The sequence below is a fragment of the Onychostoma macrolepis genome, chromosome 11, assembly GCF_012432095.1.
Source record: "Onychostoma macrolepis isolate SWU-2019 chromosome 11, ASM1243209v1, whole genome shotgun sequence".
In the NCBI taxonomy this organism is placed as follows: Eukaryota; Metazoa; Chordata; class Actinopteri; order Cypriniformes; family Cyprinidae; genus Onychostoma; species Onychostoma macrolepis.
Genome location: NC_081165.1, coordinates 3,313,292 through 3,335,905, shown reverse-complemented (window position 1 = coordinate 3,335,905; position 22,614 = coordinate 3,313,292). Strand labels below are relative to the sequence as shown.

Sequence of the window (22,614 nt, the reverse complement as noted above, 5' to 3'; positions counted from 1 at the left end):
GAGCCTCGCCTTAAATGTAGGCGAGAGTAGGCGGCTGCAGTGAGGGGAGGAGTGAAATAAGCGCAGTCAAGATGGACTGTTCTGACCTCTCGAAGTGGAACAGATAGACTATACGAGATCAAAGGCGGATATCGCGTTATTCTCACTCATGTGCTGTTCTGCTAATAAATTTGATATAATTTCAGTTCTGTTGCTTTTATATGAATATAAATATGATGAACAGGACACTCAAGGTGCTTCCTATTTAATCCCATACGAAAGGCGTATTTATCATCCATTCTACTTTAATACAAACATGTATTTTAGATTTTTATAGAAATATGACAAATCACACATCTCACACAGAGATCGCACTATTATAGTGTTTGGGAATATTCAAGCATAATTTAAATACACAATCACATGAAATCAGATAAAAAAAACAAAACCATTTTAGCAGAGAACGCAGCATCACAGATGTCTGAACCAATGAGCATTAAGCTGTGTCGTCAGTCAGTCGCTTCCCATCGTGCTTTTGATCAGCGCAGTCGGTGGAGAGCAACTGCGCGCGACTGCTCAATCCGACACAGCCGCCTCGCCATCGCGAGAGTTTTTTGGCACACGTCAGCATGACATGACAACAAGGCGGACGTAACTCGGACACTTTTTATTTATTTATTTTAAAAGATGTTTATGGCAACTTATTTATTTGTTTTTCTCTTTATATTTCTTTTTTGTTATTGCTATTATCGAGGTATTTACAGTTTTGTATTCTGGTTGTGTATGTATTTTATTGCTTTGACTGTATCCCCTGTGAATGTTATATATATATATATATATATACACACACACACACACACATATATATATACAGGCAGAGCTGAGATGTCTGGAGTGTGGAGGCTTGGAGCAAGAGTGCCTTCTGCTGACTTTTTCTTGTGTGTCTGTGGTTAACGTTGATAAAGTGGTGATAGCTTTTTAGCCCTCTTGTGGGAGGTTTTATTTAACCCAAACATGTGAGTTTTATACTTTTTCTGTAAGACCAAGATTTGTTTTGGTTTCTTTTTTTTGTCTTCGTGGGATGCTGTAGGGAAGTGGTTGCCATTTATTTTGTCTACCCTTTTTCTCCTGTTTAAGGATAGCAAGGGAGATAGTGTAATATTTTGTATTTTCTTTTTCCTTTTTATTTGTTAGATTAGGTAGATTGCTTTTGGGAGTTAGTATGTTTTGTTTATTATGTTGGCCTTGACCCTTCCTGAAGTTCTGTGTGCTTCCCTGTGTTCAATAAATTGTAATGTTTTGCATTGAAGTTGGTGTGGCGTGTGAGTCAGTAGAAGGGGGAAAGCTCCCTCCATTCCTCCACCACTTTCTTTATTACTCCTTCCCATCCCTAGACTGGGGAGGTATGCAATATAAAAAAAAAAATTTAAAATAAAAAAAACTCAGACACTTTTCTAACCGGCATGCATCTCGCGGTGATCGGTTCTGCACAGATTTTGCTCATATCAAACAAGCCTATTAAAAGACCAAACTCAGAACTTACTGATGACGCAAACAGATGCAGATATTAACACAAGTTACGGAACGCTTAAAACTGCACGTTAAACATTTCCCATAAAGAAAACACTTAACACGGTTTGCCTCAGTGATAATAAATGATTAAATTCAGCATCTAATTAATAAAATATATTCCTGTATATTATGTACATTTAAGCAGATGAGCCCACAACCAACAAGTTTCACCAAACCATTTTTTCTCCCATAGAAAACCAAGCGCGATATTATAGGTTTTAGGTTTGATATTCACTGCATATTCGCCTAGGCTGCTTTAGGGACAGTCTGCAAATTTACCTCACAGTACAAAACGAAGTAATAATTTACTAAATTATTTAAATGTAATTATTAAATTCAAATAATTTATTCAAATTAATGTTTACAGTAAATTAATAATTTACTCAAACTGACTAAATATATATTGCCAATAACTCACCTTCGACAATAATTTCCCTTAGTATGTACACTACACAAATATTTGTAAGAATTTTTAAATGGGATTTTTCGTGTTCCAAATGTTGTATGTTACTAGTGACCAGACTGACTTACTACAGTTGAAATTTTGCCAATATCTTCCCCATTGTACATTGTACAGTATATAATTATTCTTAAATTAATTCACAAAGGTTTTTTTGGGGGGGGGGGTTCGTGTTCCAAAAGTTTGTAGTACATTCCTAGTGACTAGACTCACTTACTATAGGTGAAATTTTGCTAATACCTCCCTTAATGTAATAAAGTACATCAATATTTAAGTTGGCTTGAGAAAGCCAACTTACTGAAATGCTATTTAAACTTCTTATTATTATTCTTCTGAGACTAAAATTTCTGACTGCTACTCCTCCTAGAGCTTTAACTCTACAGACTCCAAACTTAGCCCAGATCTTCAGACTGATCTCGCCGGGTGTGCTATATCTTTTCTAACTGATCAGACTTACGGTTTTCATATAACTGAAGATTAAAAATCATAAAAATCCCATAGACTTACATTGAATAGTCTTGGCTCATCTGAACATTCCGTCAAACTTCAACTGTCAAAATTTAAATGTAAACACACTGAAGCCCATTAGACTCAATCAGACTTCCCTTCTATGTACTATTTCTAACCCAATCAAACTCATCTATCTCTCTCTCTCTCTATCTATCTATAATCTGACTTTATCTATCTATCTATCTATCTATCTATCTATCTATCTATCTAAAGTCTATCTGTCTTTCTCTCTGTCTATCTATCTATCTATCTACAATGTGACTCTATCTATCTATCTATCTATCTATCTATCTATCTATCAATCTATGTCAGACTGTATTGCCTTAAGTTTGTAAAACTACTTTAAACTTCAAACTATTTCATACTGAAAACCATCAAACTTAAAACTTTTTTAAACTTCTTAAACTTTTAAAACTTTTTCAAACTTTCTGGTCCGGCTTTCTCAAGCCAACTTAAAGTTTGTCTCGACTAACTTTTTAATCTAGTTTATACTGCAACCTTTGGAAAATGAACAATTCCTTTTGATTTCTTACAGATTTTTTGTTTTTGTTTTAAAAATGAAAAAAGTGAATTGTACATACAGTAAGGGAGATATTGGCAAAATTTCACAACCTCCTACAACCTGTGGAACATGAAAAACCCTTTTGGTGAATTACTGTAGTTTTTTTACCAACAATTATCAACATCAATAATAACGATCACACAGTTGTTTTGTATCTAGCAATGTACTACAACCATTGGAACATGAAAAAAAAAAAAAAACCTTACCAGGGATCTTTTATATGTAAATAATTGTGTACTGTACATACAGTGTATATATTGGCAAAATCTCATCTGTAGTAAATCACTATGAGCAATACAAGCTTTACAATTTGACTGTGTTATTTTAAATGTTAAAAGTTATTTTAATTTCAATACATTGGATGTTTTAACCCAGTCGGTGGAATTGTCAGACGGCCCCTTGGGTGCGATAGCGCGACAATGCTTTCTCAGGTTTACATTTGCTGCACAAATACACCTAGGCGGTCTTGAACTCCTTTTTTATGTTGATATAAAGTGGTTGCTTACTGTTAAAACTAATCGTGGTATTGATATCTTTGTAGGACTGTCGACTATAGATCAGTGGTAAGGGAAAGCAACGAAAATGCAGCGCGTTGCTTTCTTCTGACCTCATTTGCATGCCTGTATATAGTTTGCATAATCATCAAAGTGTATTCTGAGATCTTATATCACTGTATTAGTTCACTGAGGCGCGTTACGCGTCGTTGGGGAATCCTGGAGTGTGACGTATGAGGGGACCCCAATATTACAGCACAGCGTCACACAAGCCATGATACAGAGTTACAGAAAGTAAGCAACCGAAAACAATATATGTCCAGTGTTGGGCAGTAGCGTCGCTATAAGCAGTGACGCTACTAGTTTAACTACATTTCTCAGTAGCGTGGCGGTAGCGTCATTGCTTTCTGAATCAAATAGCTTTTCGGTAGTTTCTCTTTTTTTGATCAAGTAGCGCGGTAGCGTCAACAAAAGCTAAAGTTACATTATCCAAATAAAGCATTCTGAAACTCAAGCTCAAATCAGAAATATAACAGCTACGGATCACTGATCCTGGATCAGTAAGTGACGCCACAGACACTAAAGCTCGTAACGCCATTGGCTCCTCAAACTGTCAGTCAAACCTCATTATTCCTCCCGCCTCTCTCCTCAATGAAGTGCGGCGCACGTTTTGGAGCATCTCAGCTTGTTTGCAGTCTGAAGGTAAATAAAGAACTGTTGATTGAATAAGTACAGCGGTTTCTTTACTCAAAAAACACTATTTATAAAGGCTAATGCTTTTTTTTGTCTGTTTGTTTTTGAGGAGCGGAGAAGAGTTTCTCTAGCATTTGTTGTTAAGTCACAGCCAAATAGCTCGTGCGAAGCGCTGAATCTTTCATAATATGATACTTTGGCCAAATAACAGAAAAAATAACGCCCACACAGCGACGGAAAACGGGACACGAGTCTGGAAAAACAACAAGACACATTCGCTGGTCAAAAGCTTCGTATTTGAACTTGATTTTGGTGAAATGTTTATATTAATATCTAATGACAAATTAGATATTAATATATAGCCTATCTGTAGGCCTAAACATCTATATGGTAACACTATACAATACGATTTCATTAAAATACATTTGTTACAGTATTTATTAATCTTTTTAATGTTAGTTAATGAAAATACAGTCGTTCATTGGTAGTTCATGTTTTTTCACAGTGCATTAACAAATGTTAACAAACAACTTTTGTTTTGTTGAAATTAACATTAAGATAAATGCTGCAGAAGTATTGTTCATTCTTAGTTCATGTTAACTACGCTAGTTAACTAATGTTAACTACTGAACCTTATTGTGAAGTGTTACCATTTATATAAATGTATCTGTATACAATAAAGCCACAATACCAACTACAATTAGGAGGTTTTCGGCCGACAGCGAACATTTATTTTGCCTATGTCACAATTTGAGGTCAATCCGGCCCAGTATTTGATACTGATTATGTTGCCAAATTGGTTTGGAACAGCTGTTGAATAAACAATTAAACTGAACATGCCTGTCTATCTGCTTGACTGACCGTTTTATTGATCACTGAGAGAGCATTGACTTGGTATGATGTTGGTTCAATAGAATTTTTTTTTTTTTTTTTAAATAGCTTGGATGTAGTAAATTACTTTTGCCATAGCTTAGCTTGCTACATTTCCCAGGGCTTTAGCTTTAGTGTAGTTAAGCTTCATTTAAAGAAGAGTAACTGTTAGCTTAGCTCACTACGTTTTCCAAGTAGCTTGCCCAACACTGTATATGTCTTCCTCAGATGTAATGTTAGTTCTGTACTTCAGCAATGGGTAAAAGAGCATTATAATCTCCTTTGTGGTAGAGAAAGCTGCTTACATGTAGGCTACGGTATACAGCTAAAATGATGAATTAAACATACACACAATCAGCGTTTCCACATGTTTATACTGGCCCCGATAATCAAAATTTCTAGCGCTAGCTCCATTTCTGCAAATCAGTTTTTGTAAATGAGTGACTTGATCCACATATGGCCTTCATCAACAGCCGCTTGCGCCACCTGCTGGTGAGCGGCTGACATCAGCTTGAGATCATGCATTGGTGCTCTACTGCTATTCCTGCGGTTCCCGGATGTGCAACGCTGAATTTTCTGCCGAATTTTAACCACTAAATTTGTGGCAGCGAATTTGGAAAGTGAAATAAAATGACTGAAATTTGCCTGTCGAATATTATACATCGTATTTTTAAACAGATTGAATATTTTGGAAGTGAATTCTGGAAGGTGAATATGAATTATTGAATTTTTAATTATGAAAATGTGTGAAATATTTTGAATTGAAATATTCACAGCTTAAATAAACAACTATGTTAAATTTCAGGACCTAAAAATGCAAGCCCTGGAAATACAAGGCATTAAAATGCAAGCACTGTTAATTGCAATGCATCTTTTTTTCGATTTATGGAATTCAGCATGCTTTATGTTTCAAAAACTATTGTCATTATTCTGCTTCCATAATACTGTTCAGAAATAATTGAGACAAGGTTTTTTAGGGATAAAAAAAAAAAAAAAAGCAAATGGATTTTTATCCTTGTATGGTAGGTTGTGTCCGCACACTGCTAAGACACATTTATATGCAAACAAAAAAGCGAATTTTGCATCTGATGTCCCTTTTAAGGTTCAAAGCCTCACAAAAAGGCTTGTCCCACTAATGAAGGCAAAAACTAGAAGGCAAAATTTATTCACTTGTCATGCTTTATGCATAAAAGAAAACCATTTTGGATGGGATAATCACCTGGTGAGGGGTGAGTTCCACTCCTGTGGTCTCATCAGCTAACTGGAACGTCATGGCAAAGTTTTGATGGCTGTCTGCCATAAAAGATGCTTTGGCTTTAGTTGGATATTCCACTCTGAAAAACAGAGTTCAACACACAAGCTGGCTTAATTATACAATAAAAAGAAAATAATCAAATAGAGCTTGATAGAAGCTAATCTTACCTGGTGGTTTTGGGGCCAATGCTCTGGTCCTTGTCCACGACAGACAAATCCATGTTGTTGATGGCAACTCGGGTAGAGACCTTTACTTTGAGCTGAGAAAGTCACATCACAATAAGAAATTATTTCAATCCATTAAAATGGACACTCGTAAGTGTGAATATGCTGGAAGAAAGAAAAAACTACAGCAATTACAATAATTGTGCCTTTTTGGTAATTTGTTCAGTGAAAGAGGCCAATGACTTCAGAAAATCTCCACAGTAAATGTGACATGCTTTTGACCTTATAATTGTACATTGAACAGTCAGAGCAATTATTCTTTACATAGCTACAATGTGAATGAACACACTCTAGGCCAATTAAACGTGAATGTTGAGTGAATGAGGAAATGAATCACAGTTCATTGCAACAATTAAGTGTTAAATGCTGAGGTCAACTCATTGAGGTCACGACAAGGCACGGCAGATACAATAAGATAAACAGATACAAACAACTAAACTTTTGATTTTCCTAGCACATTTCAAATATTCAGTTAATTACCTCAACATGGTTAGCAACAAATCGGCTGTCACCAGCAACGGCAACAGAGAACTGATAGTAGCCACTCGCTGGTTGGCTGGCCATGAAATTCAGCTCAAATACCCCACTGTGAAACAAAGGACAGTCTTTTAAACAAAGGAAATATTTCCAAATGAAATTATCACTGTTTCAGGCATATTACGTTACTTATCCAGAGCTTGGAACTCTTTTACAGAATAAAATATTCAAGCACTGTGCACATTACATAAAGGCATAGTTTAAATGCCCAAACATACAAAATGGACACACAAGAATAAAACTCATTCATTCTTGCTGGTCAAGCACGCGCATTTGAACTGTCATTAAACATATTTAATATGCTTTATGTATGTGTGATGATTAATGTTTATATATGAATAAAAGCCTAAATTAATATGCTCATCATATAAAGTGATTAGGTGAATTAGATCAAACCACATGATTCATATAGATTACTTTTACAATGTCTTTATGTTCTTTTTGAAACTTGAAAACCGATTGCATATTTAATGGATGGTCAAAAATTAAGAGAGAACATAAAAAAAAAAAGAAGAAAAAAAAACAAAAAAAATTCTGAGGATGAATGAACATCTTGATGGGTTTGGAAAGGCATAAGGATGAATAGAAATTTAATTTTTGTGCAGACTAACTCTTTTAAAGGAAGTATGTTTAGTAGCATGTTGTTGTTTTTTTCTGCAGTTTTAAAATTTGTATGCCATTTTTTGTTATTTGAAAGTTGTTATCTGCAATGCACATACTCTCTGAGGGTGAAAGGTGCCTGGCTTAGGATGGCAGATTTTGAAGACACAGCACTGGCCGACTCCACCAGCACACTTGCTGAACTGAGGGGCTGGCAAAGGACATCCGTCACCTGAAGCTGCAGTAACAAACACAGACATTATTTCAGGTTTCTTAAAAATTATAGAGTATACACTCAAAATCGAGGCCTACCTGGAGGAAGGGCTGGCTGTGGGATACGGCAGCAGGGCCCTGGGCACTGACAATGACAGGCACATGGAAGCGATTGTTGGAAAGCGATGCAGCCGCACTAGCCACACTGAATGCCTCTGAGAGAGAGTCCCAGGACTTCTTACTGAAGATAGAGTTCACTAGCTGGATTACCTGATCCTGTGATGGACAAGTGGAGGAGCCATTTACCTTGAGACTGCACTTCAAATACTTACAGAAAGTATTTGTTGTAAATAGTTATGTACTTATTTTGAGTGGGCTAAACTATGAACCTCTTTCAGGGGGGTCTCCATGTCCACATGATCAGACAGGGCATACGCAGCAGAAACAAACAATGCTGTGGCCTCCAGCCCCTCCTCAAACTGAAGATACACTCCACCCAAATCATCTAAACGGGCAGCGAGATCCTACAAAGAAGAAAAATACACAAATCACACAAGAACACCAAAAAAATTATAAAATAAAAAGCTGGTTACACAATGCAAATGAGACAAATCAGAAAAGTTTGAAATACAGTGCAAAGTAGATTTGTCTTCAGTTGATTGTTAATAACTCTTATGTTACTAATTTTATGACCATTAAGATTTACAAGTTGAGTTGGGGCGTGCCAGTGAGAAAATGAGTCGGGTGCAATGGACGCAGCCAAAGACAATAGATATGCAGCATCTGTATTGATGGTAGATATGTTAAAATGAATAAAACTTTTTTTTTTGTAATGTACAATAAACTATATAAGTTACATATACAAAATATTATATTATTGTATAATTACCATAGAATATATAATGATTCTGTTCACATCACCTTCATAAATTGAATAAAAAAACAAAAAACAAAATGCTGAATTTTATGTAGAAATGTTAAATCGGCATCTTGTTCTTGACCAAAGTGACTTGAACGCACCTGACGTCGTAATTACAATTTGTCAACTCATAACTACGAATGTCCCAGGAGGACTTGAACGCAGCAATAGTAACAATCAAAACATGATTTGTTCAATTAATTCACTACCCTAAAATAGCCTACACAAAGTCAAATTGTTACACTAATTGAATTACACTGTAAATAAATGCATTTAAGTACTTGAGCACTTAAACTAGGGCTGGGCGGTATATCGAGTTTGTACGATATATCAATGTATTCTTTATAAGCGATACAATATAAGGCAATACCGTTCATATCGATATACGGTAGTTTGAAAACGAGCACATCTGAAAATACAGCGGAGGACACAGACTGAGCTGCTGTGGAGAAAGTGCATAATACAATTGGTTCTAAACACGTGACAAACTTTATATGAAGGGCTTTAAAAACTCGAAAGATATAGAAGCCTATAGTTTAGTTTCAGTTTAAAACGGCTCTGACAGAAAGGCTGCGTGTGCCGCTGACAGACTCGCGCTGTTTAATGTGTTTGAGATGTGCTGATTTCCTAAATGCATAACTTATATTTCACAGGTATATTCTCCAACTTTAAATGTTAGAAAGCCATGGAAATATTTCCATTTTGCTGTCAGAACTGCATGAGCCTTCTGCTTTGAGGTTCTCCGCTAAACTTCACAGACTTCATTGAACGAGCGCCGCCGCGCGCATCCGTGCCAAACAGACACGCAATGTAATAGGAGCGCAATAATTCTGACTAAAATATACTTTTTGCTGAAATAATTGTAGTTGGACAAACTACAATTTTTATTTTATTTATTTTTTTATTTTTTTTTTAAGTTTAGTAAATGTAACTTCTGCTTTAAAAGCATTATTTTTGTTTTTAGATTGCAATGTTAGAATGTAATTGTAACCCTTTTTTAAACATAATATATGGTTACATTCACTTTATTAGTCTTTTTTTAATCCAAATACAAGAGTGTAGAAAATAGAGATATATATTTGCGTATACTGCAAATCAGCCAAAAAATGAGATATGAATTTTTGCTCATATCGTCCAGCCCTAACTTAAACATGACATTGATGATTGATAATTGATAAACAATAATCATTTGGTCTGACAGGTTAGCGATAGGACAGCATACCATCAAGACCTGAGAAACAAAGTGAAAGTATGGCTCTGAAAGTGCACAGTGATGCCTGGAATCACTTGATAATGAAAAAACAGTTAGGTGCAAGAATTACAAAACCAATCTGCCATATACATATTATAATGAAAACAAATGTTGTAATGTATGTTGTAAATTCTTTGTGCACCTCTATTTTAGCGTGTGAGCTTTTGTGCAAATGCAAGTTGTAATTTTAGGTTCATGTTGTATGTGTCTTATTAATTCTATATAGAACACATTTGGCTGAGTTAAATAATCTTTAAATAATTTAGTGGTGTTCAATTCACTCTTCAGCCTCAGGCCAGCTTAAACAGCAACATCATATTCCTTCTAGATGTTCTTTTTTAAACATATTAATATTATTAATAATATGGTTATTTTTCTCTTCATATTTTCTTCAACACTATGTTTCAATTTAAAATAATTTCTTGTCATGGCATCAAAAAAAATGCAGGGACGAATCATTTGATAATGCAGAAAATGCAGTTGCACATTTAAGTGCAAGATGTGCAACACCAAGCTGTCACAGAATATGTACATTACATTTTTATTAGCAAACTATTATAATACAATATTGTGAATTTTTTTGCTTTCACACTGTGTTGTTTCAGTGTGATCCTACAGGAAGAGAGCATTCACAATGGGAGTTACACATTCTGACTAGCACGTAACAGTTCACTTGTGCATCCACATTATTTTTTAAAGACATGAGTTGTAATGTGTTTATGTTGTGTAGTTATCTGATTAATTTCATATAGGATGCATTTGGATGAGGTAATTAACACACTAGTAACGTGCTTCAGTTTTCAGGTGTTCATTCACTCATCAGCTTCAGCTCACACTGTTCAAATGGTACGGTCCACCATTATTTGACTATGATTGGATTATTTCAAAATATCATGTTTCTTTTTCAAATTTATGGATGATGCATTGCTAATAAAAACTAACAGTGTTATTTCATCAACAGTAAGTTTTAAAAAAAAGTTTAATTGTTATTTTTGCCATGAATTGCACAGCCCAGCCCAGCCCCCTCAGTTAATTGATTAACTGAGCTTTTGATTTTTATTGAGCTTTCCAGAACTCAAAAAGAAAAAAAAAGTGCAAAAATCCCTAGACTGTTATTTTATAATTTCTGTAGTCTAGTTTAGGCTGATTGTTGATTGTTCTGTGGCTAATAGATCTGAAGTGACACACTAAACTCTCACCTCAATCTCCTCTAGGATATCTCCAAGTTCAGCTTGCTGAGAGAGACGAGACGCAGTCTGCAGGGCCAAAATGATTCTGTCAGGAGAAGAGAAAATCAGAGTTAGGTCTCAAAATTAAACTAATAAAAAGAGACCATAAAGCAAGCCTCAAGCTAAAACAAAACATTTGAACTACACGATATTGGATTTTTGCCGATATCCCGATAATTTTCAACTCATTTTGGCCGATAGCCGATGTCGATATATAATTATTTTTAATTTTGGTTAGTTTTTAACAAGAACTTATTTGTTAGAATTAAATAAACAATAATGAAGTTATTTTATAATGACTATACATTGAATATTTGAAAATAACTATAAAACTATATATTAAATCAATGCTTTTTTTTTTTTAGCAGAAAGATGCAGTAGTAAACGTAACATTTTATTTTATGATTAACATTTGTTAATGGTCTAAAAACAAAAGTTGTAAAAATTCTGAAAATGTTTTAGAGCTCAATTTGTTTAAAAATAATATAACATTACACATTAATGAATAAATCAGTATATATAAATTTAAATGTCATGTTTGTGATTTTTTTTTGTTCATGTAAGCTATAGCTTCTGACCTTTAAAGCAAAACATAATCATGATTTTATGACATCAATTACCGCTTTATTTAATTAGAAACAGTCTAAATATGATTTGTGTATTTTGCTTTCATTTTATTAGAAGTAGGCCAACAGTGCCCCCTATGGAATAAATACTCTTTACTGTGCAGGCATTAGGACCTGGGGGAGGCTACCTCTGCACATGCTATTACTGTTTACTCTATTGCACAGAATGCTTCATTCTGTATGTGCATTCTCAGTTTAAATGCAGTGATCTAAAACAGTGAATCCAATCACCATTGAAACTTTGCTTCAAGAATGAGCCACAATGCTGATGTGATCTAATCGCTAGCACACCCTGAGCACAAGTGAGTTAATGTATTCCTCTTATCGGCAAGACATATCGGCATAATTTTTCATACTGGGCCGATGCCGATATTTATATTTAAAGCCATTATCGGCCAATTCCGATATTGGCCCGATAATATCGTGCATTCCTAATTTTAACATAAGGACATGAACTTACGCCAAGACATTGTCCTCTTTGGAGATGCGAGCTTTCAGGGCAATGACCACTTCCTGTGAGGCCAGAGGTAACCCAAGAGCGCTGAGAGCACTCACAGACTGATGGATCTGAGAGGCAGTGGAGTCCTCACTGACAGTGGCCAAAAGCAAATCACGTGTGTCATTTGACACAGGAATCTGTCAGGATCAAAATAGAAAATACAATTTGTGGATTTGCTAGTGAATATTACTGTGTGCAATGTGACATATTATTTGAAAGTGACTTTTTGGCTGCCCAGCTAAACACCAGCTTGGCAAGGAGACTAGCTTAAACTAGCCAAGTCCACCAAACCATGTTTAAACAGGTTTTTCAGGAGGTTAAGCAAAGACAGGTCTTTGAACTTAAAGGTTTAGTTCACCCAGAAATGAAAGATGTTACCATTTACTTGCCTTCAAGTTGTTCCAAACCCTTAATAAGGCTTTCAATCAATTTCAGAATACCAATGAAGATATTTTTAATATTTTCTTATTTTTGTTCAGCCATTGAAAGTCCAAACAACCAAAACCTCCATGTAGTAAAAAGTACATAAAAACAAATGAAATTAAGTAAATAAAGGCCTCCTGTAGCGAATCCATGCGTTTTTCTAAGAAAAATATCCATATTTCAAACGTAATAAACACTTTTCTCTCACTTCATCTAACTGTCATAAGCGGAAGCCGTTCCGGCGGATAACGTAGGACGCTGGCGTTGCGTGATTAGTAACGAATGTGGAGAGAGAACAAAACAAAACGCCGGTCACGAATTAGAAGTACAAAATGAGAATTTGTAAAGAAAATGTCAGAGGATTTTGATACAAGTCAAGAGAACACTGGTTTTTCCTTGCTTAAGTAAGGAAACTTTGCTTCCTTTGCTCCTATAAACTCATATCTCAGAGGCGCGCGCAACACATACGTCCTACATCATCCGCTCGGAACGGCTTGTGCGTAAGACAGATACCGGAAGTGAGAGAAAAGTGTTTATTATGTTTGAATTATGGATATTTTTCTTACAAAAATGCTTGGATTCGCTATAGGAGGCCTTTATTCACCCCCCGGAGACATGTGAGGCATGTTTTATTATGGATGCGCGCACTTCATTTAACGTGTTTTGGACGGTTAAAGAGAAACACCCACCGCAATAATAACGCTTGGAAGAGCAAAGACAATTTTTAATATAACTCCGATTGGATTCGTCTGAAAGAAGAAAGTCATATACACCTAGGATGGCTCAAGGGTGAGTAAAACACAGGCTAATTTTCATTTTTGGGTGAACTAACTCTTTAAGTAGCCTAACCTATTAATTAGGAATATCTAATTAATTATACAAAAAAATATTCTGGGTGTTTTTAACATATGTTTAACAGAAAATAATAATACTATATAATTTATTATAACATTGATATTTCAATGTTATTGTTCTTTAAAGCACTCACAATAGAGAATTACCTTTTTTGCCTATCTATCTCTCTCTCTATATATATAAAAATTAGTGCTGTCAAACAATTAAATCGCATCTAGGCCTGTCACGATAACAACTTTTTGTTGTGCGATATACTGCCGCAGAAATAATTGCGATAAGCGATATCATTGTCATTTTAAAGACCATTTTATGCCCCTGAAATATAATTATAATGTAACAGCATAATAATGCAAGAAGGCCTACACGCTTCCAAATGACAACAAACTTTTAATTCTTAAGAATATTTAGATCATGGAAATTAAGTATCAAAATATTAGATACCTTAAAAAACTTGAATAAATAGTAAATAAACATTTTCTAACAAAAAGTGCAAAGTAACAAGTAGGGAAAAAAGAGAAAAATGCACAAAGAACTTGTATGGAGATTTTTCCATCTACAGATTTTCCCCTGACCTTCTTTTCTCTGTAAATTAAGGGTGCACAGTATTACTGAAAAACACAATCACTACTTAGCAGTCAGATGTACGCATGTACAAAGGCACAGATCCCTAAACAAGGCCATATTTTTTTGTAAAAACTTTTTTAAAATGTGAACTAGCACCTCATGACAAAATCCAGGAAAACAATCCACGTTATGTACGAGAAGCTGCAAAAGACACAGGCACAAGTGGAATGCAAAAAACATGGTGACATTAATTTTTAAGTAAATATAATGGGCGATATATTGCATCACCAAAATATATTGAGGTCATGTACATATATTGTGCGATAAGTCGATATATTGATTATTGCGACAGGCCTAATCGCATCCAAAATAATTTGTTTACATAGTGTATACTTATGTATATATAAATAAACACATGCATGTATATATTTAAGAAAAATATGTTATGTTTATATATTAAATATATTTATATATATATAATATAAAATATAAGAATTTACATACATACACATATATATATATATATATATATATATGTGACCCTGGACCACAAAACCAGTCTTAAGTCACTGGGGTATATTTGTATCAATAGCCAAAAATACACTGTATATATATTTTCAAAATATATACTGTATGTATATTTATATATACAAACTAAATATACACAGTACACATTATGTAAACAAAAACTTTTAATTTGAATACGATTAATCGCGATTAATCATTTGACAGCACTAATATAAATGTATAAATACACAGTATATTTAGTATTATAAAGTATTATCTGTCAACACTGCATTGGCTCCCTATTAAGCATTATATACATTTCCCAATTTTGCTGATTACTTATAAATCCCTGAATAGATTAGCTTCCAGTTTCTTTCACATTATAGTCCTTCACGTTTCTTGCGGTCACAAAATCCCTAAAATATCACAATTGACTGTAGGTGGTAGATCCTTTTCCCATTTAGCACCCAAACTTTGATAACAGTCTACCTAGCACTGTTCAGGAGGTAGACACACTCTGTAAGCTTAAACGCAGATTAAAGACCCATCTCTTTAGCCTAGAATACACATAACACACTTTCACATTTCTATAATTCAAATCCATAAAAGGATTGTTAGGCTGCGTTAATTAGGACAACCTGAATGGGGAACACTTCTCATAACACCCAGTGTACTTGTTACATTAAAAGTGGAATGGCATAAACGCTAACATTAGTCTCAGTTTCGTTCTTATCCTGAGGTTACCATAGTTGGATCCAGCCTGTATCCAGACCAGATGAATTGAATTAAGCTAAAATACTTAACTGTTGTCTTCTGTAGAGCTGCATAATAGCTGAATCACATCCGTAATAGCTGAACTGAACTCATTTCAAAATTGACCAAATTCATTTTTAACACTATTGAACTGACTTGAGCAAAATAATGACACTATTGTCTTTTTAGAGCTGCTTTACAGCAGAATCTAATTTGTCTCCATAACCGAGTTTCCATAATTGATTCTGCTATTTTCCTTCTTTCCTGCTATTACTGTGAAGCTGCTTTGAAACGATCTATAGAAATAAAGGTGACTGGACTCGGTGTTCATTTTGTAGCAATTATGCATATGGCGGCATGAAAAAAAACTTAATTCATATGTATACTGTACTAAAACACTAAAAAACAAATTAGCAGTCTTCAAAAAAAAATCTACTTTTTTGACTCTGCCCAAAAACGTTAACTAGAGGTATGAATGTTTTTAAACAGAACGGCATACAAAGAACCCTATACCAGATGAGACCAATTCAACTTGTGATGAACAGTCGGTGCATCTCAATCAGAACTGACTGACATGCAACCAGTGATCAAGACAAAAAGGAGAGTGAAGAAGTATTTTACCTCACATCCAGACAGAGCCTGGCTGGCTTCTGCCGCATAAAAGAGTGACTCCACGCTAGAGGGATCCAGGTTTGACTTGATAAACCTGCATGTCTCCTGAGGTAGACAGATAAGACAAAATTAAACACACTGGTAAAGACTAATATGAATTATTTAAAAAGCTGTTGTTTTTTTCTTACATCTGCATCCGCAACAAAGATTCCCAACTTGCTAAGTCCAACAACAGAGTAATAAGCAGACTTGAGGTCAGTGAAGGGCTGGCTCAATACAGCCTGAAGTCTGGCTACATCAGTGGTGGTCAGATGATGGGTTGGGGTCAGGGCCTGGGTCTCGAGAACCAGGGACAGGACCAACAGGCTAAACAAACCTTCAAATGGGTACATGCACAAAGAATACAGTTCATATGACACATAAGTATCTCAAGGTAACTGCACTTAAGGGAAGCATTTGATTCCTAGGAAAGCATAATGCATTTTGAGGGTGTGGAAAGAGCTGGGTTATTTGAAATCAATTGGAAATACTGAAAATTGGATGTCTGGAAGCACACCTTTCTTTTTCTTTTTTTTTTTTAAATAACCATTTTATAGACACTGCCCTTACAAAGAGCAATTTCTAGATGATTAAATATTTTACAGCTGAGCTTAATATAAAAATTTATATTCACTACAGAAATGGCCAGGTCTTTTCCAGGCCTAAAATCAAAATATTATAAATTCTCAGCTGTAATCTTGAAGTGTCCTTGTTAAGCATTTTATAACTTCACAACATAAATGAGGGAGGGAGGGAGAAAAGGAAACTTTAGGTCCTAAATATAAATAGGTTTAGGAGGTAAACACCAAAATGTACATGTTCTTTGCAAAAGCTATCAAATACAGAAACTATAACATACTACTAATATAATACGAAACTATAAAATGCACTATAAATGTTCACCTGACACTGGATAAAAACTACGCACAATACTACTAAAAACATCATAGTAACTAATATCAGAATAAATGAAGGTACTGATTGATTGGCTGCAAGACAACTGTTCGGACAAAATGTGACAAACTGCATTCACAAAGTCAGCCTAAACATGTCCGCAACGTATCGCTGTTCACTCCTACACTGATTTAATGAACATAAACCTTCAACAAAAGCATAAAAACGTGCAGAAATATTACTTACAGAGATGAGCCATGTCGCCTAATGCACCGTCACCAAAAGCTCAGAGAACTTCCGGGTCATGCGGATGAAACTTATTTCACTAATGTAGGGTGATATGTGCGTTCATTTGATCTAATAATAGACATCAAACATTAAAAATGAATACCCAAATTACATATATTATATGGAAAATAAAAATCATGTATTTGATCAAATTAAACATTCGTAAATATGTAAAATGTATGAAATGAACGTTACACTGAGGGACAAATTACCCCTACGGACCACATGTGGTGTGAGCCAAGTCATGTAAAAATGAATGAAACATGAGAGAAACGGTAAAACGTGGACTTCCAAACTACTTTTTTTCATATAAGAGTGTACATTAAAATCAAAACCTTTCATAGATGGTCACGTACAGAGTACAATCTGTTTGAATGAGAAATAAAAATGCTCTTTCGCGGTAAAAGACGGAAGGTGTGCGTTGTGCTTTGTGTCTGTTTGTGATTGGCCGCTTCCAGTCCTCATTTCTCATTTCAACCAATCAAATACAGGATAACCCAACATGAAAAGTGATATAATTTGTAATAACTAGTCAGTGAAGATTTTGATCTGATCTTTTCATTTCGTTCACCAGCGATATTTGTTCACTAACCCTTTTCATAATTAAGTTTCATCATTACGTCTTTAGGTGGCGACAAATACATAAGTATTTTGACAGAAAAGGGTCTTTTTTTGGCCACAGCTGAAAATGCATGAATGCGCATTAATATGTGATACTGGACCACAAAACCAGTCTTAAGTAGCACGGGTATATTTGTAGCAATAGCCAAAAAATACATTGCAATTTTTATTTTATTCTAAAAATCATTAGAATATTAAGTAAAGATCATGTTCTATGAAGATATGTTGTAAATTTTCTACCGTAAATAGGCCTATACCAAAACGTAATTTTTGATAAGTAATATGCATTGCTAAGGACTTCATTTGGACAACTTTAAAAGCGATTTTCTCAGTATTTTAATTTTTTGCTCCCTCAGATTCCAGATTTTCAAATAGTTGTATCTCGACCAAATATTGTCCCGTCCTAACAAAGCATACATCAATGGGAATTATTAAAAGCTTTTCACAATACTGTGGCATGCCCATTATAATGAATAATAATAATTATTGCATTTTATTTATTTATTTTTGCATAAAATAATGTCTTATACCAAGCATTTTGTAATGTCCCTGAGGCATGTCACTGAGTTTGTACTTAGAAAATTATTAACAAAATGTACATAGTATCTATATTTCTGGCAATAATGTAAGCATTTATTTTTGTTCCTTTCTTGTGAAAATTATTTTTTCTAAAAAAAATGCAAGATATTTGATAAAAACATACTTTAAAGATATGTCCCTCAGTCTGAACTCAATCCCGGCACACTAACCATCCTATACCCATAATAAAATAATCTCCACACATGTGACATCATTTACCAGAAATGGTATCATTCAGGTCTCTTTAATAGTGGTGCAGAAAATGGTTAGTAGTATCATACTTTTTATTCATATTTTTGAGGCGTATTATAGTCTTATATTATTATAGTACCCCGTCACATAAAATTAAGATGGAGAATAATTATTTTTAAACATTTTATTTTAATCCATAGGCAATGTACTTATTTTATTGCTGCCATATATTGTCTCTGCTACACTACATGAGTAGCAGTGGCCATTTTGAGAGTAAAACCACAACTCCATCACAAATGTATGTATCTCTCATTGTTACGTGGTTGTAAACTTGTGACAGGGTTATTTACTTCATTTAATAATAAAAAATTAATAAATAACAATTATAAAAATAAAATATTATTTTATAATTATATATATATATATATATATATATACATTTTTATATGTATGTATATATATATATATATATATATATATATAATTATAAAATCTTTTTATAATTTTTATTTATTTTTTATTTTTATTAAATATTATATATTATTTTGGCAATGTTGCATATATATAAAATTGTATTAAATATTATAAAATATAATTATATAAAATATAAATATAAAAATAGTAAATATATACTAACCAAAATCATGACAAATTTTTGTTGTAATTCCTAACACTTTTTGTAACACTTAAACTTTGACAATCATCATACATCAGAAATTGAACCCACATTTGCGTCAGAAAGGCAATGTTGGCCATGCAGAAATGTTGACCCAGAGATAAGGGAACAAGAAAGAGAGCGAACAATGAGTATGAGAGAGAAACAAAACCAAAAATTAAAACGGAAGGCAATCTATATCCCTTCAAATGTGTTACAGTCTTCAACTTCAACCCCCTCACACCTTGTCACATTAATATTTTTTGAAAAATATAGGAAAGACAATTAAGAACGAAAGCATTTCTTGCTGATTACCATCTGACATGTAAAGGATTAAATCAATAAAATTGTGGTTTTAATTAAAATTCTAAATTAAAAATATTTTTACAAAAATAAAGAGACCGTAGACACTCACTTTTTAGCTTCAGTCCTATAAAAATGTGAAAATTATGAAAAATTTTACATTTGTTATCATTAAATTGTTATGAGGGACACGTGAGCAGTATGTAGATTTTTGTTTTATAACAAGCTCTGTGTAAAATCCTTTTTAAACCAATCCCATTTTGTCCGTTACGGGGTTGAGAAAAAAGGCATCCAAATCTGAAAAAAAAAAAACCTAAAAATAATTAAATGTCTTTAATGCCTGAGGTGGGAAATTTTTTTTTTTTGGAGATCTGATATGATATGTGCCAAATGATGTGGGATATTTAGAAAATGAATCATATGTAGTTGAAAATAAAGTATATTCCAAGTTGAAATGTTACCGAATCCCAGGAATGACCCATATAATATGTAAAATACATAAAAATTAAAAAGAATTTAAGAAAAATCATATCATAATATTAGCCCACAGAATATTAGTTAACTCTCCTTGTATCTCAGCACTGATTATTTCATAAAAAATAACTATAATCCCCTTTCAGTCAGTCATGTTCAACGTGACGTTGATACTGACGTATTGAGGTCTCACTTAGAAGCCTCTGAGTAATACAAGAAACAGCCAATGAATATTGGCCAATGGAATTTGCATGTTTAACCACTCCCTGTACATATAAGATAGTGGGCTCCATCCACTCATTCAGATTTCTGCTTTGAAGCAGAGTGCTTGTATTAGCTTATTGCCTATAAGCACAAGAACTATAGTTAGACCTTTTCTCTGGCTTTGTACATGGCACATTCAGTGGTGCTGGTACCGGTCCCATCCCATGACGGACCCAGCATTTCATTTAGGCTCCTGAAGAGAACAAGATGTCTATCACAGCATTCAAGGAAGGGTCTTCTAATGATGATCTTCCCACCTCTGCTCACTAAAGTGTGGAAGGCACCTTTCACTGCCCGGTCACGCTCAAGTTCTTCCATCCTCACTGCCCTTGACGGCTTCCGTCCAAAGACTGTAAGGCAGGGCTCTTCAGCTCAGCACCTGGAGGGCCGGTGTCCTGCAGAGTTTAGTTCCAATCCTAATTAAAGCTGCAAGCAGCGATGATCGGGCCCTCGCACCCAGGCTCATCGCCAACGGTGGCTTCAGGGAGACAGGGAACGGTGAGCAATATGCATTTAAAAAGCCAAATATAGAGGAAAATGTTAAAGTCATTTATATGTGCCAAACCTGCTGCCAGCTGGTGGCGCTATGTCTATAACTTAACATTGGCCTGTAGATGTCTTCAGACCAGTCCTTTTATCAAACATATGAAGTTTGGTGCAGATTGAACATGGTATGTTTGAGTTAGTGCAAAGCATGACGTATCCTGTTGCCAACAGGTGGCACTATAATTATAACTGAATATTGGCCTTTTGATGTCTTCAGACCAGGACTCTTACCAAACATATGAAGTTTTGTGCAGATTGGACATTGCATGTTTAACTTAGTGTAAAACAAGTCATTTCCTATTGCCAGCAGGTGGCGGTATGTTTATAACTGAATATTGGCCTTAAGATGTGTTAAGACCATGACTCTTATAAAACGTGTGAAGTTTGGGACAGATCGGGCGCATTGCATGTTTAAGTTAGTGTGAAACAAGTAATTTCATGCTGCCAGCTGGTGGCGCTATGTATATAACTGGAAATTGGCATGTAGATGTCTTCAGGCCAGCACATTTATAAACATATGAAGTTTGGTGCAGATTGAACATTGCATGTTTAACTTAGTGTAAAACAAGTCATTTCCTGTTGCCAACAGGTGGCACTATCACTATAAATGAATATTGGCCTTAAGATGTGTTCAGGCCAGGACTCTTACCAAACATGTGAAGTTTGGGGCAGACCGGACATTGCATGTTTAAGTTAGTGTAAAACAAGTAATTTACTGTTGCCAGAAGGTGGCAGTATGATTATAACTGAATATTGGCCTTCAGATGTGTTAAGGCCAGGACTCTTATCAAATATGTCAAGTTTGGGGCAAATCAAACATTGTGTGTTTAAGTTAGTGTGAAACAAGTCATTTCCTGTCACCAGCAGGTGGCGCTATAATTTTAACTGAATATTGGCCTTTTGATGTGTTTAGGCCAGGACTTTAATAAAAAGTGTGAAGTTTGGGGCAGATAAGATATTGTATGCATGAGTTACAACAACTTCCTGTGTCATGGTATTAATAACATGCTTTAGTACTTAGTAAGTGTTGCTAGCATGTTTGACCATTATTCTAGCATGTTTAGCACACAATGGCATAATTTACAGTGTTGCTAAAAGTGCATCACTGTGTAAAACATGTCACTTCCTGTTGTCAGTAGGTGGCGCTATCACTATAACCGAATGTGAGCATGTAGATGTCTTCAGGCCAGGACTGTAATCAAACATGTGAAGTTGGAGGCAGATTGGACATTGTATGCCTGAGTTACAACAACTTCCTGTTTGATGGAGTTAGTAGCATACTTTAGCACTTAGCTAAGTGTTGCTAACATGTTTAGCACACAATGGCATATTTTAATGTGTTGCTAATAGTGCATCACAGTCTAAAACATGTCACTTCCTGTTGCCAGCAGGTGGCGCTATGACTATAACCAAATACGGGAATGTATATGTGCTCAGGACAGGCCTCTTATCAAACTTGTAAAATTTGGGGCAGATTGGACACTGCATGCCTGAGTTACAGCAACTTCCCATTTCTCTTCCACTCCTCCATGACGACATCACGGAGCTGGT

The 22,614-nt window shown here is 34.8% G+C and overlaps 1 protein-coding gene across 2 annotated transcripts in view; it reads right to left on the bottom strand.

The window, feature by feature from the left end:
• rpn2 (ribophorin II) overlaps positions 1–17,513 on the bottom strand; it is a 31,932-nt gene extending 14,419 nt beyond the window's left edge. Inside the window, exons 1-11 of one of the 2 annotated variants that reach the window (XM_058791561.1) lie at positions 17,388–17,513; positions 16,397–16,584; positions 16,218–16,313; positions 12,456–12,631; positions 11,340–11,415; positions 8,359–8,493; positions 8,069–8,245; positions 7,876–7,994; positions 7,100–7,205; positions 6,563–6,654; positions 6,360–6,474 (exon numbers count right to left, since the gene is read on the bottom strand). In XM_058791561.1, coding sequence (XP_058647544.1) covers positions 6,360–6,474; positions 6,563–6,654; positions 7,100–7,205; positions 7,876–7,994; positions 8,069–8,245; positions 8,359–8,493; positions 11,340–11,415; positions 12,456–12,631; positions 16,218–16,313; positions 16,397–16,584; positions 17,388–17,400 — 1,293 coding nt within the window. In that variant the 5' untranslated portion in view covers positions 17,401–17,513. The remainder of the gene's footprint in view (positions 1–6,359; positions 6,475–6,562; positions 6,655–7,099; positions 7,206–7,875; positions 7,995–8,068; positions 8,246–8,358; positions 8,494–11,339; positions 11,416–12,455; positions 12,632–16,217; positions 16,314–16,396; positions 16,585–17,387) is intronic. The other variant, XM_058791563.1, reaches the window with a different exon arrangement.
• Between the last annotated feature and the right edge of the window lie 5,101 nt (positions 17,514–22,614).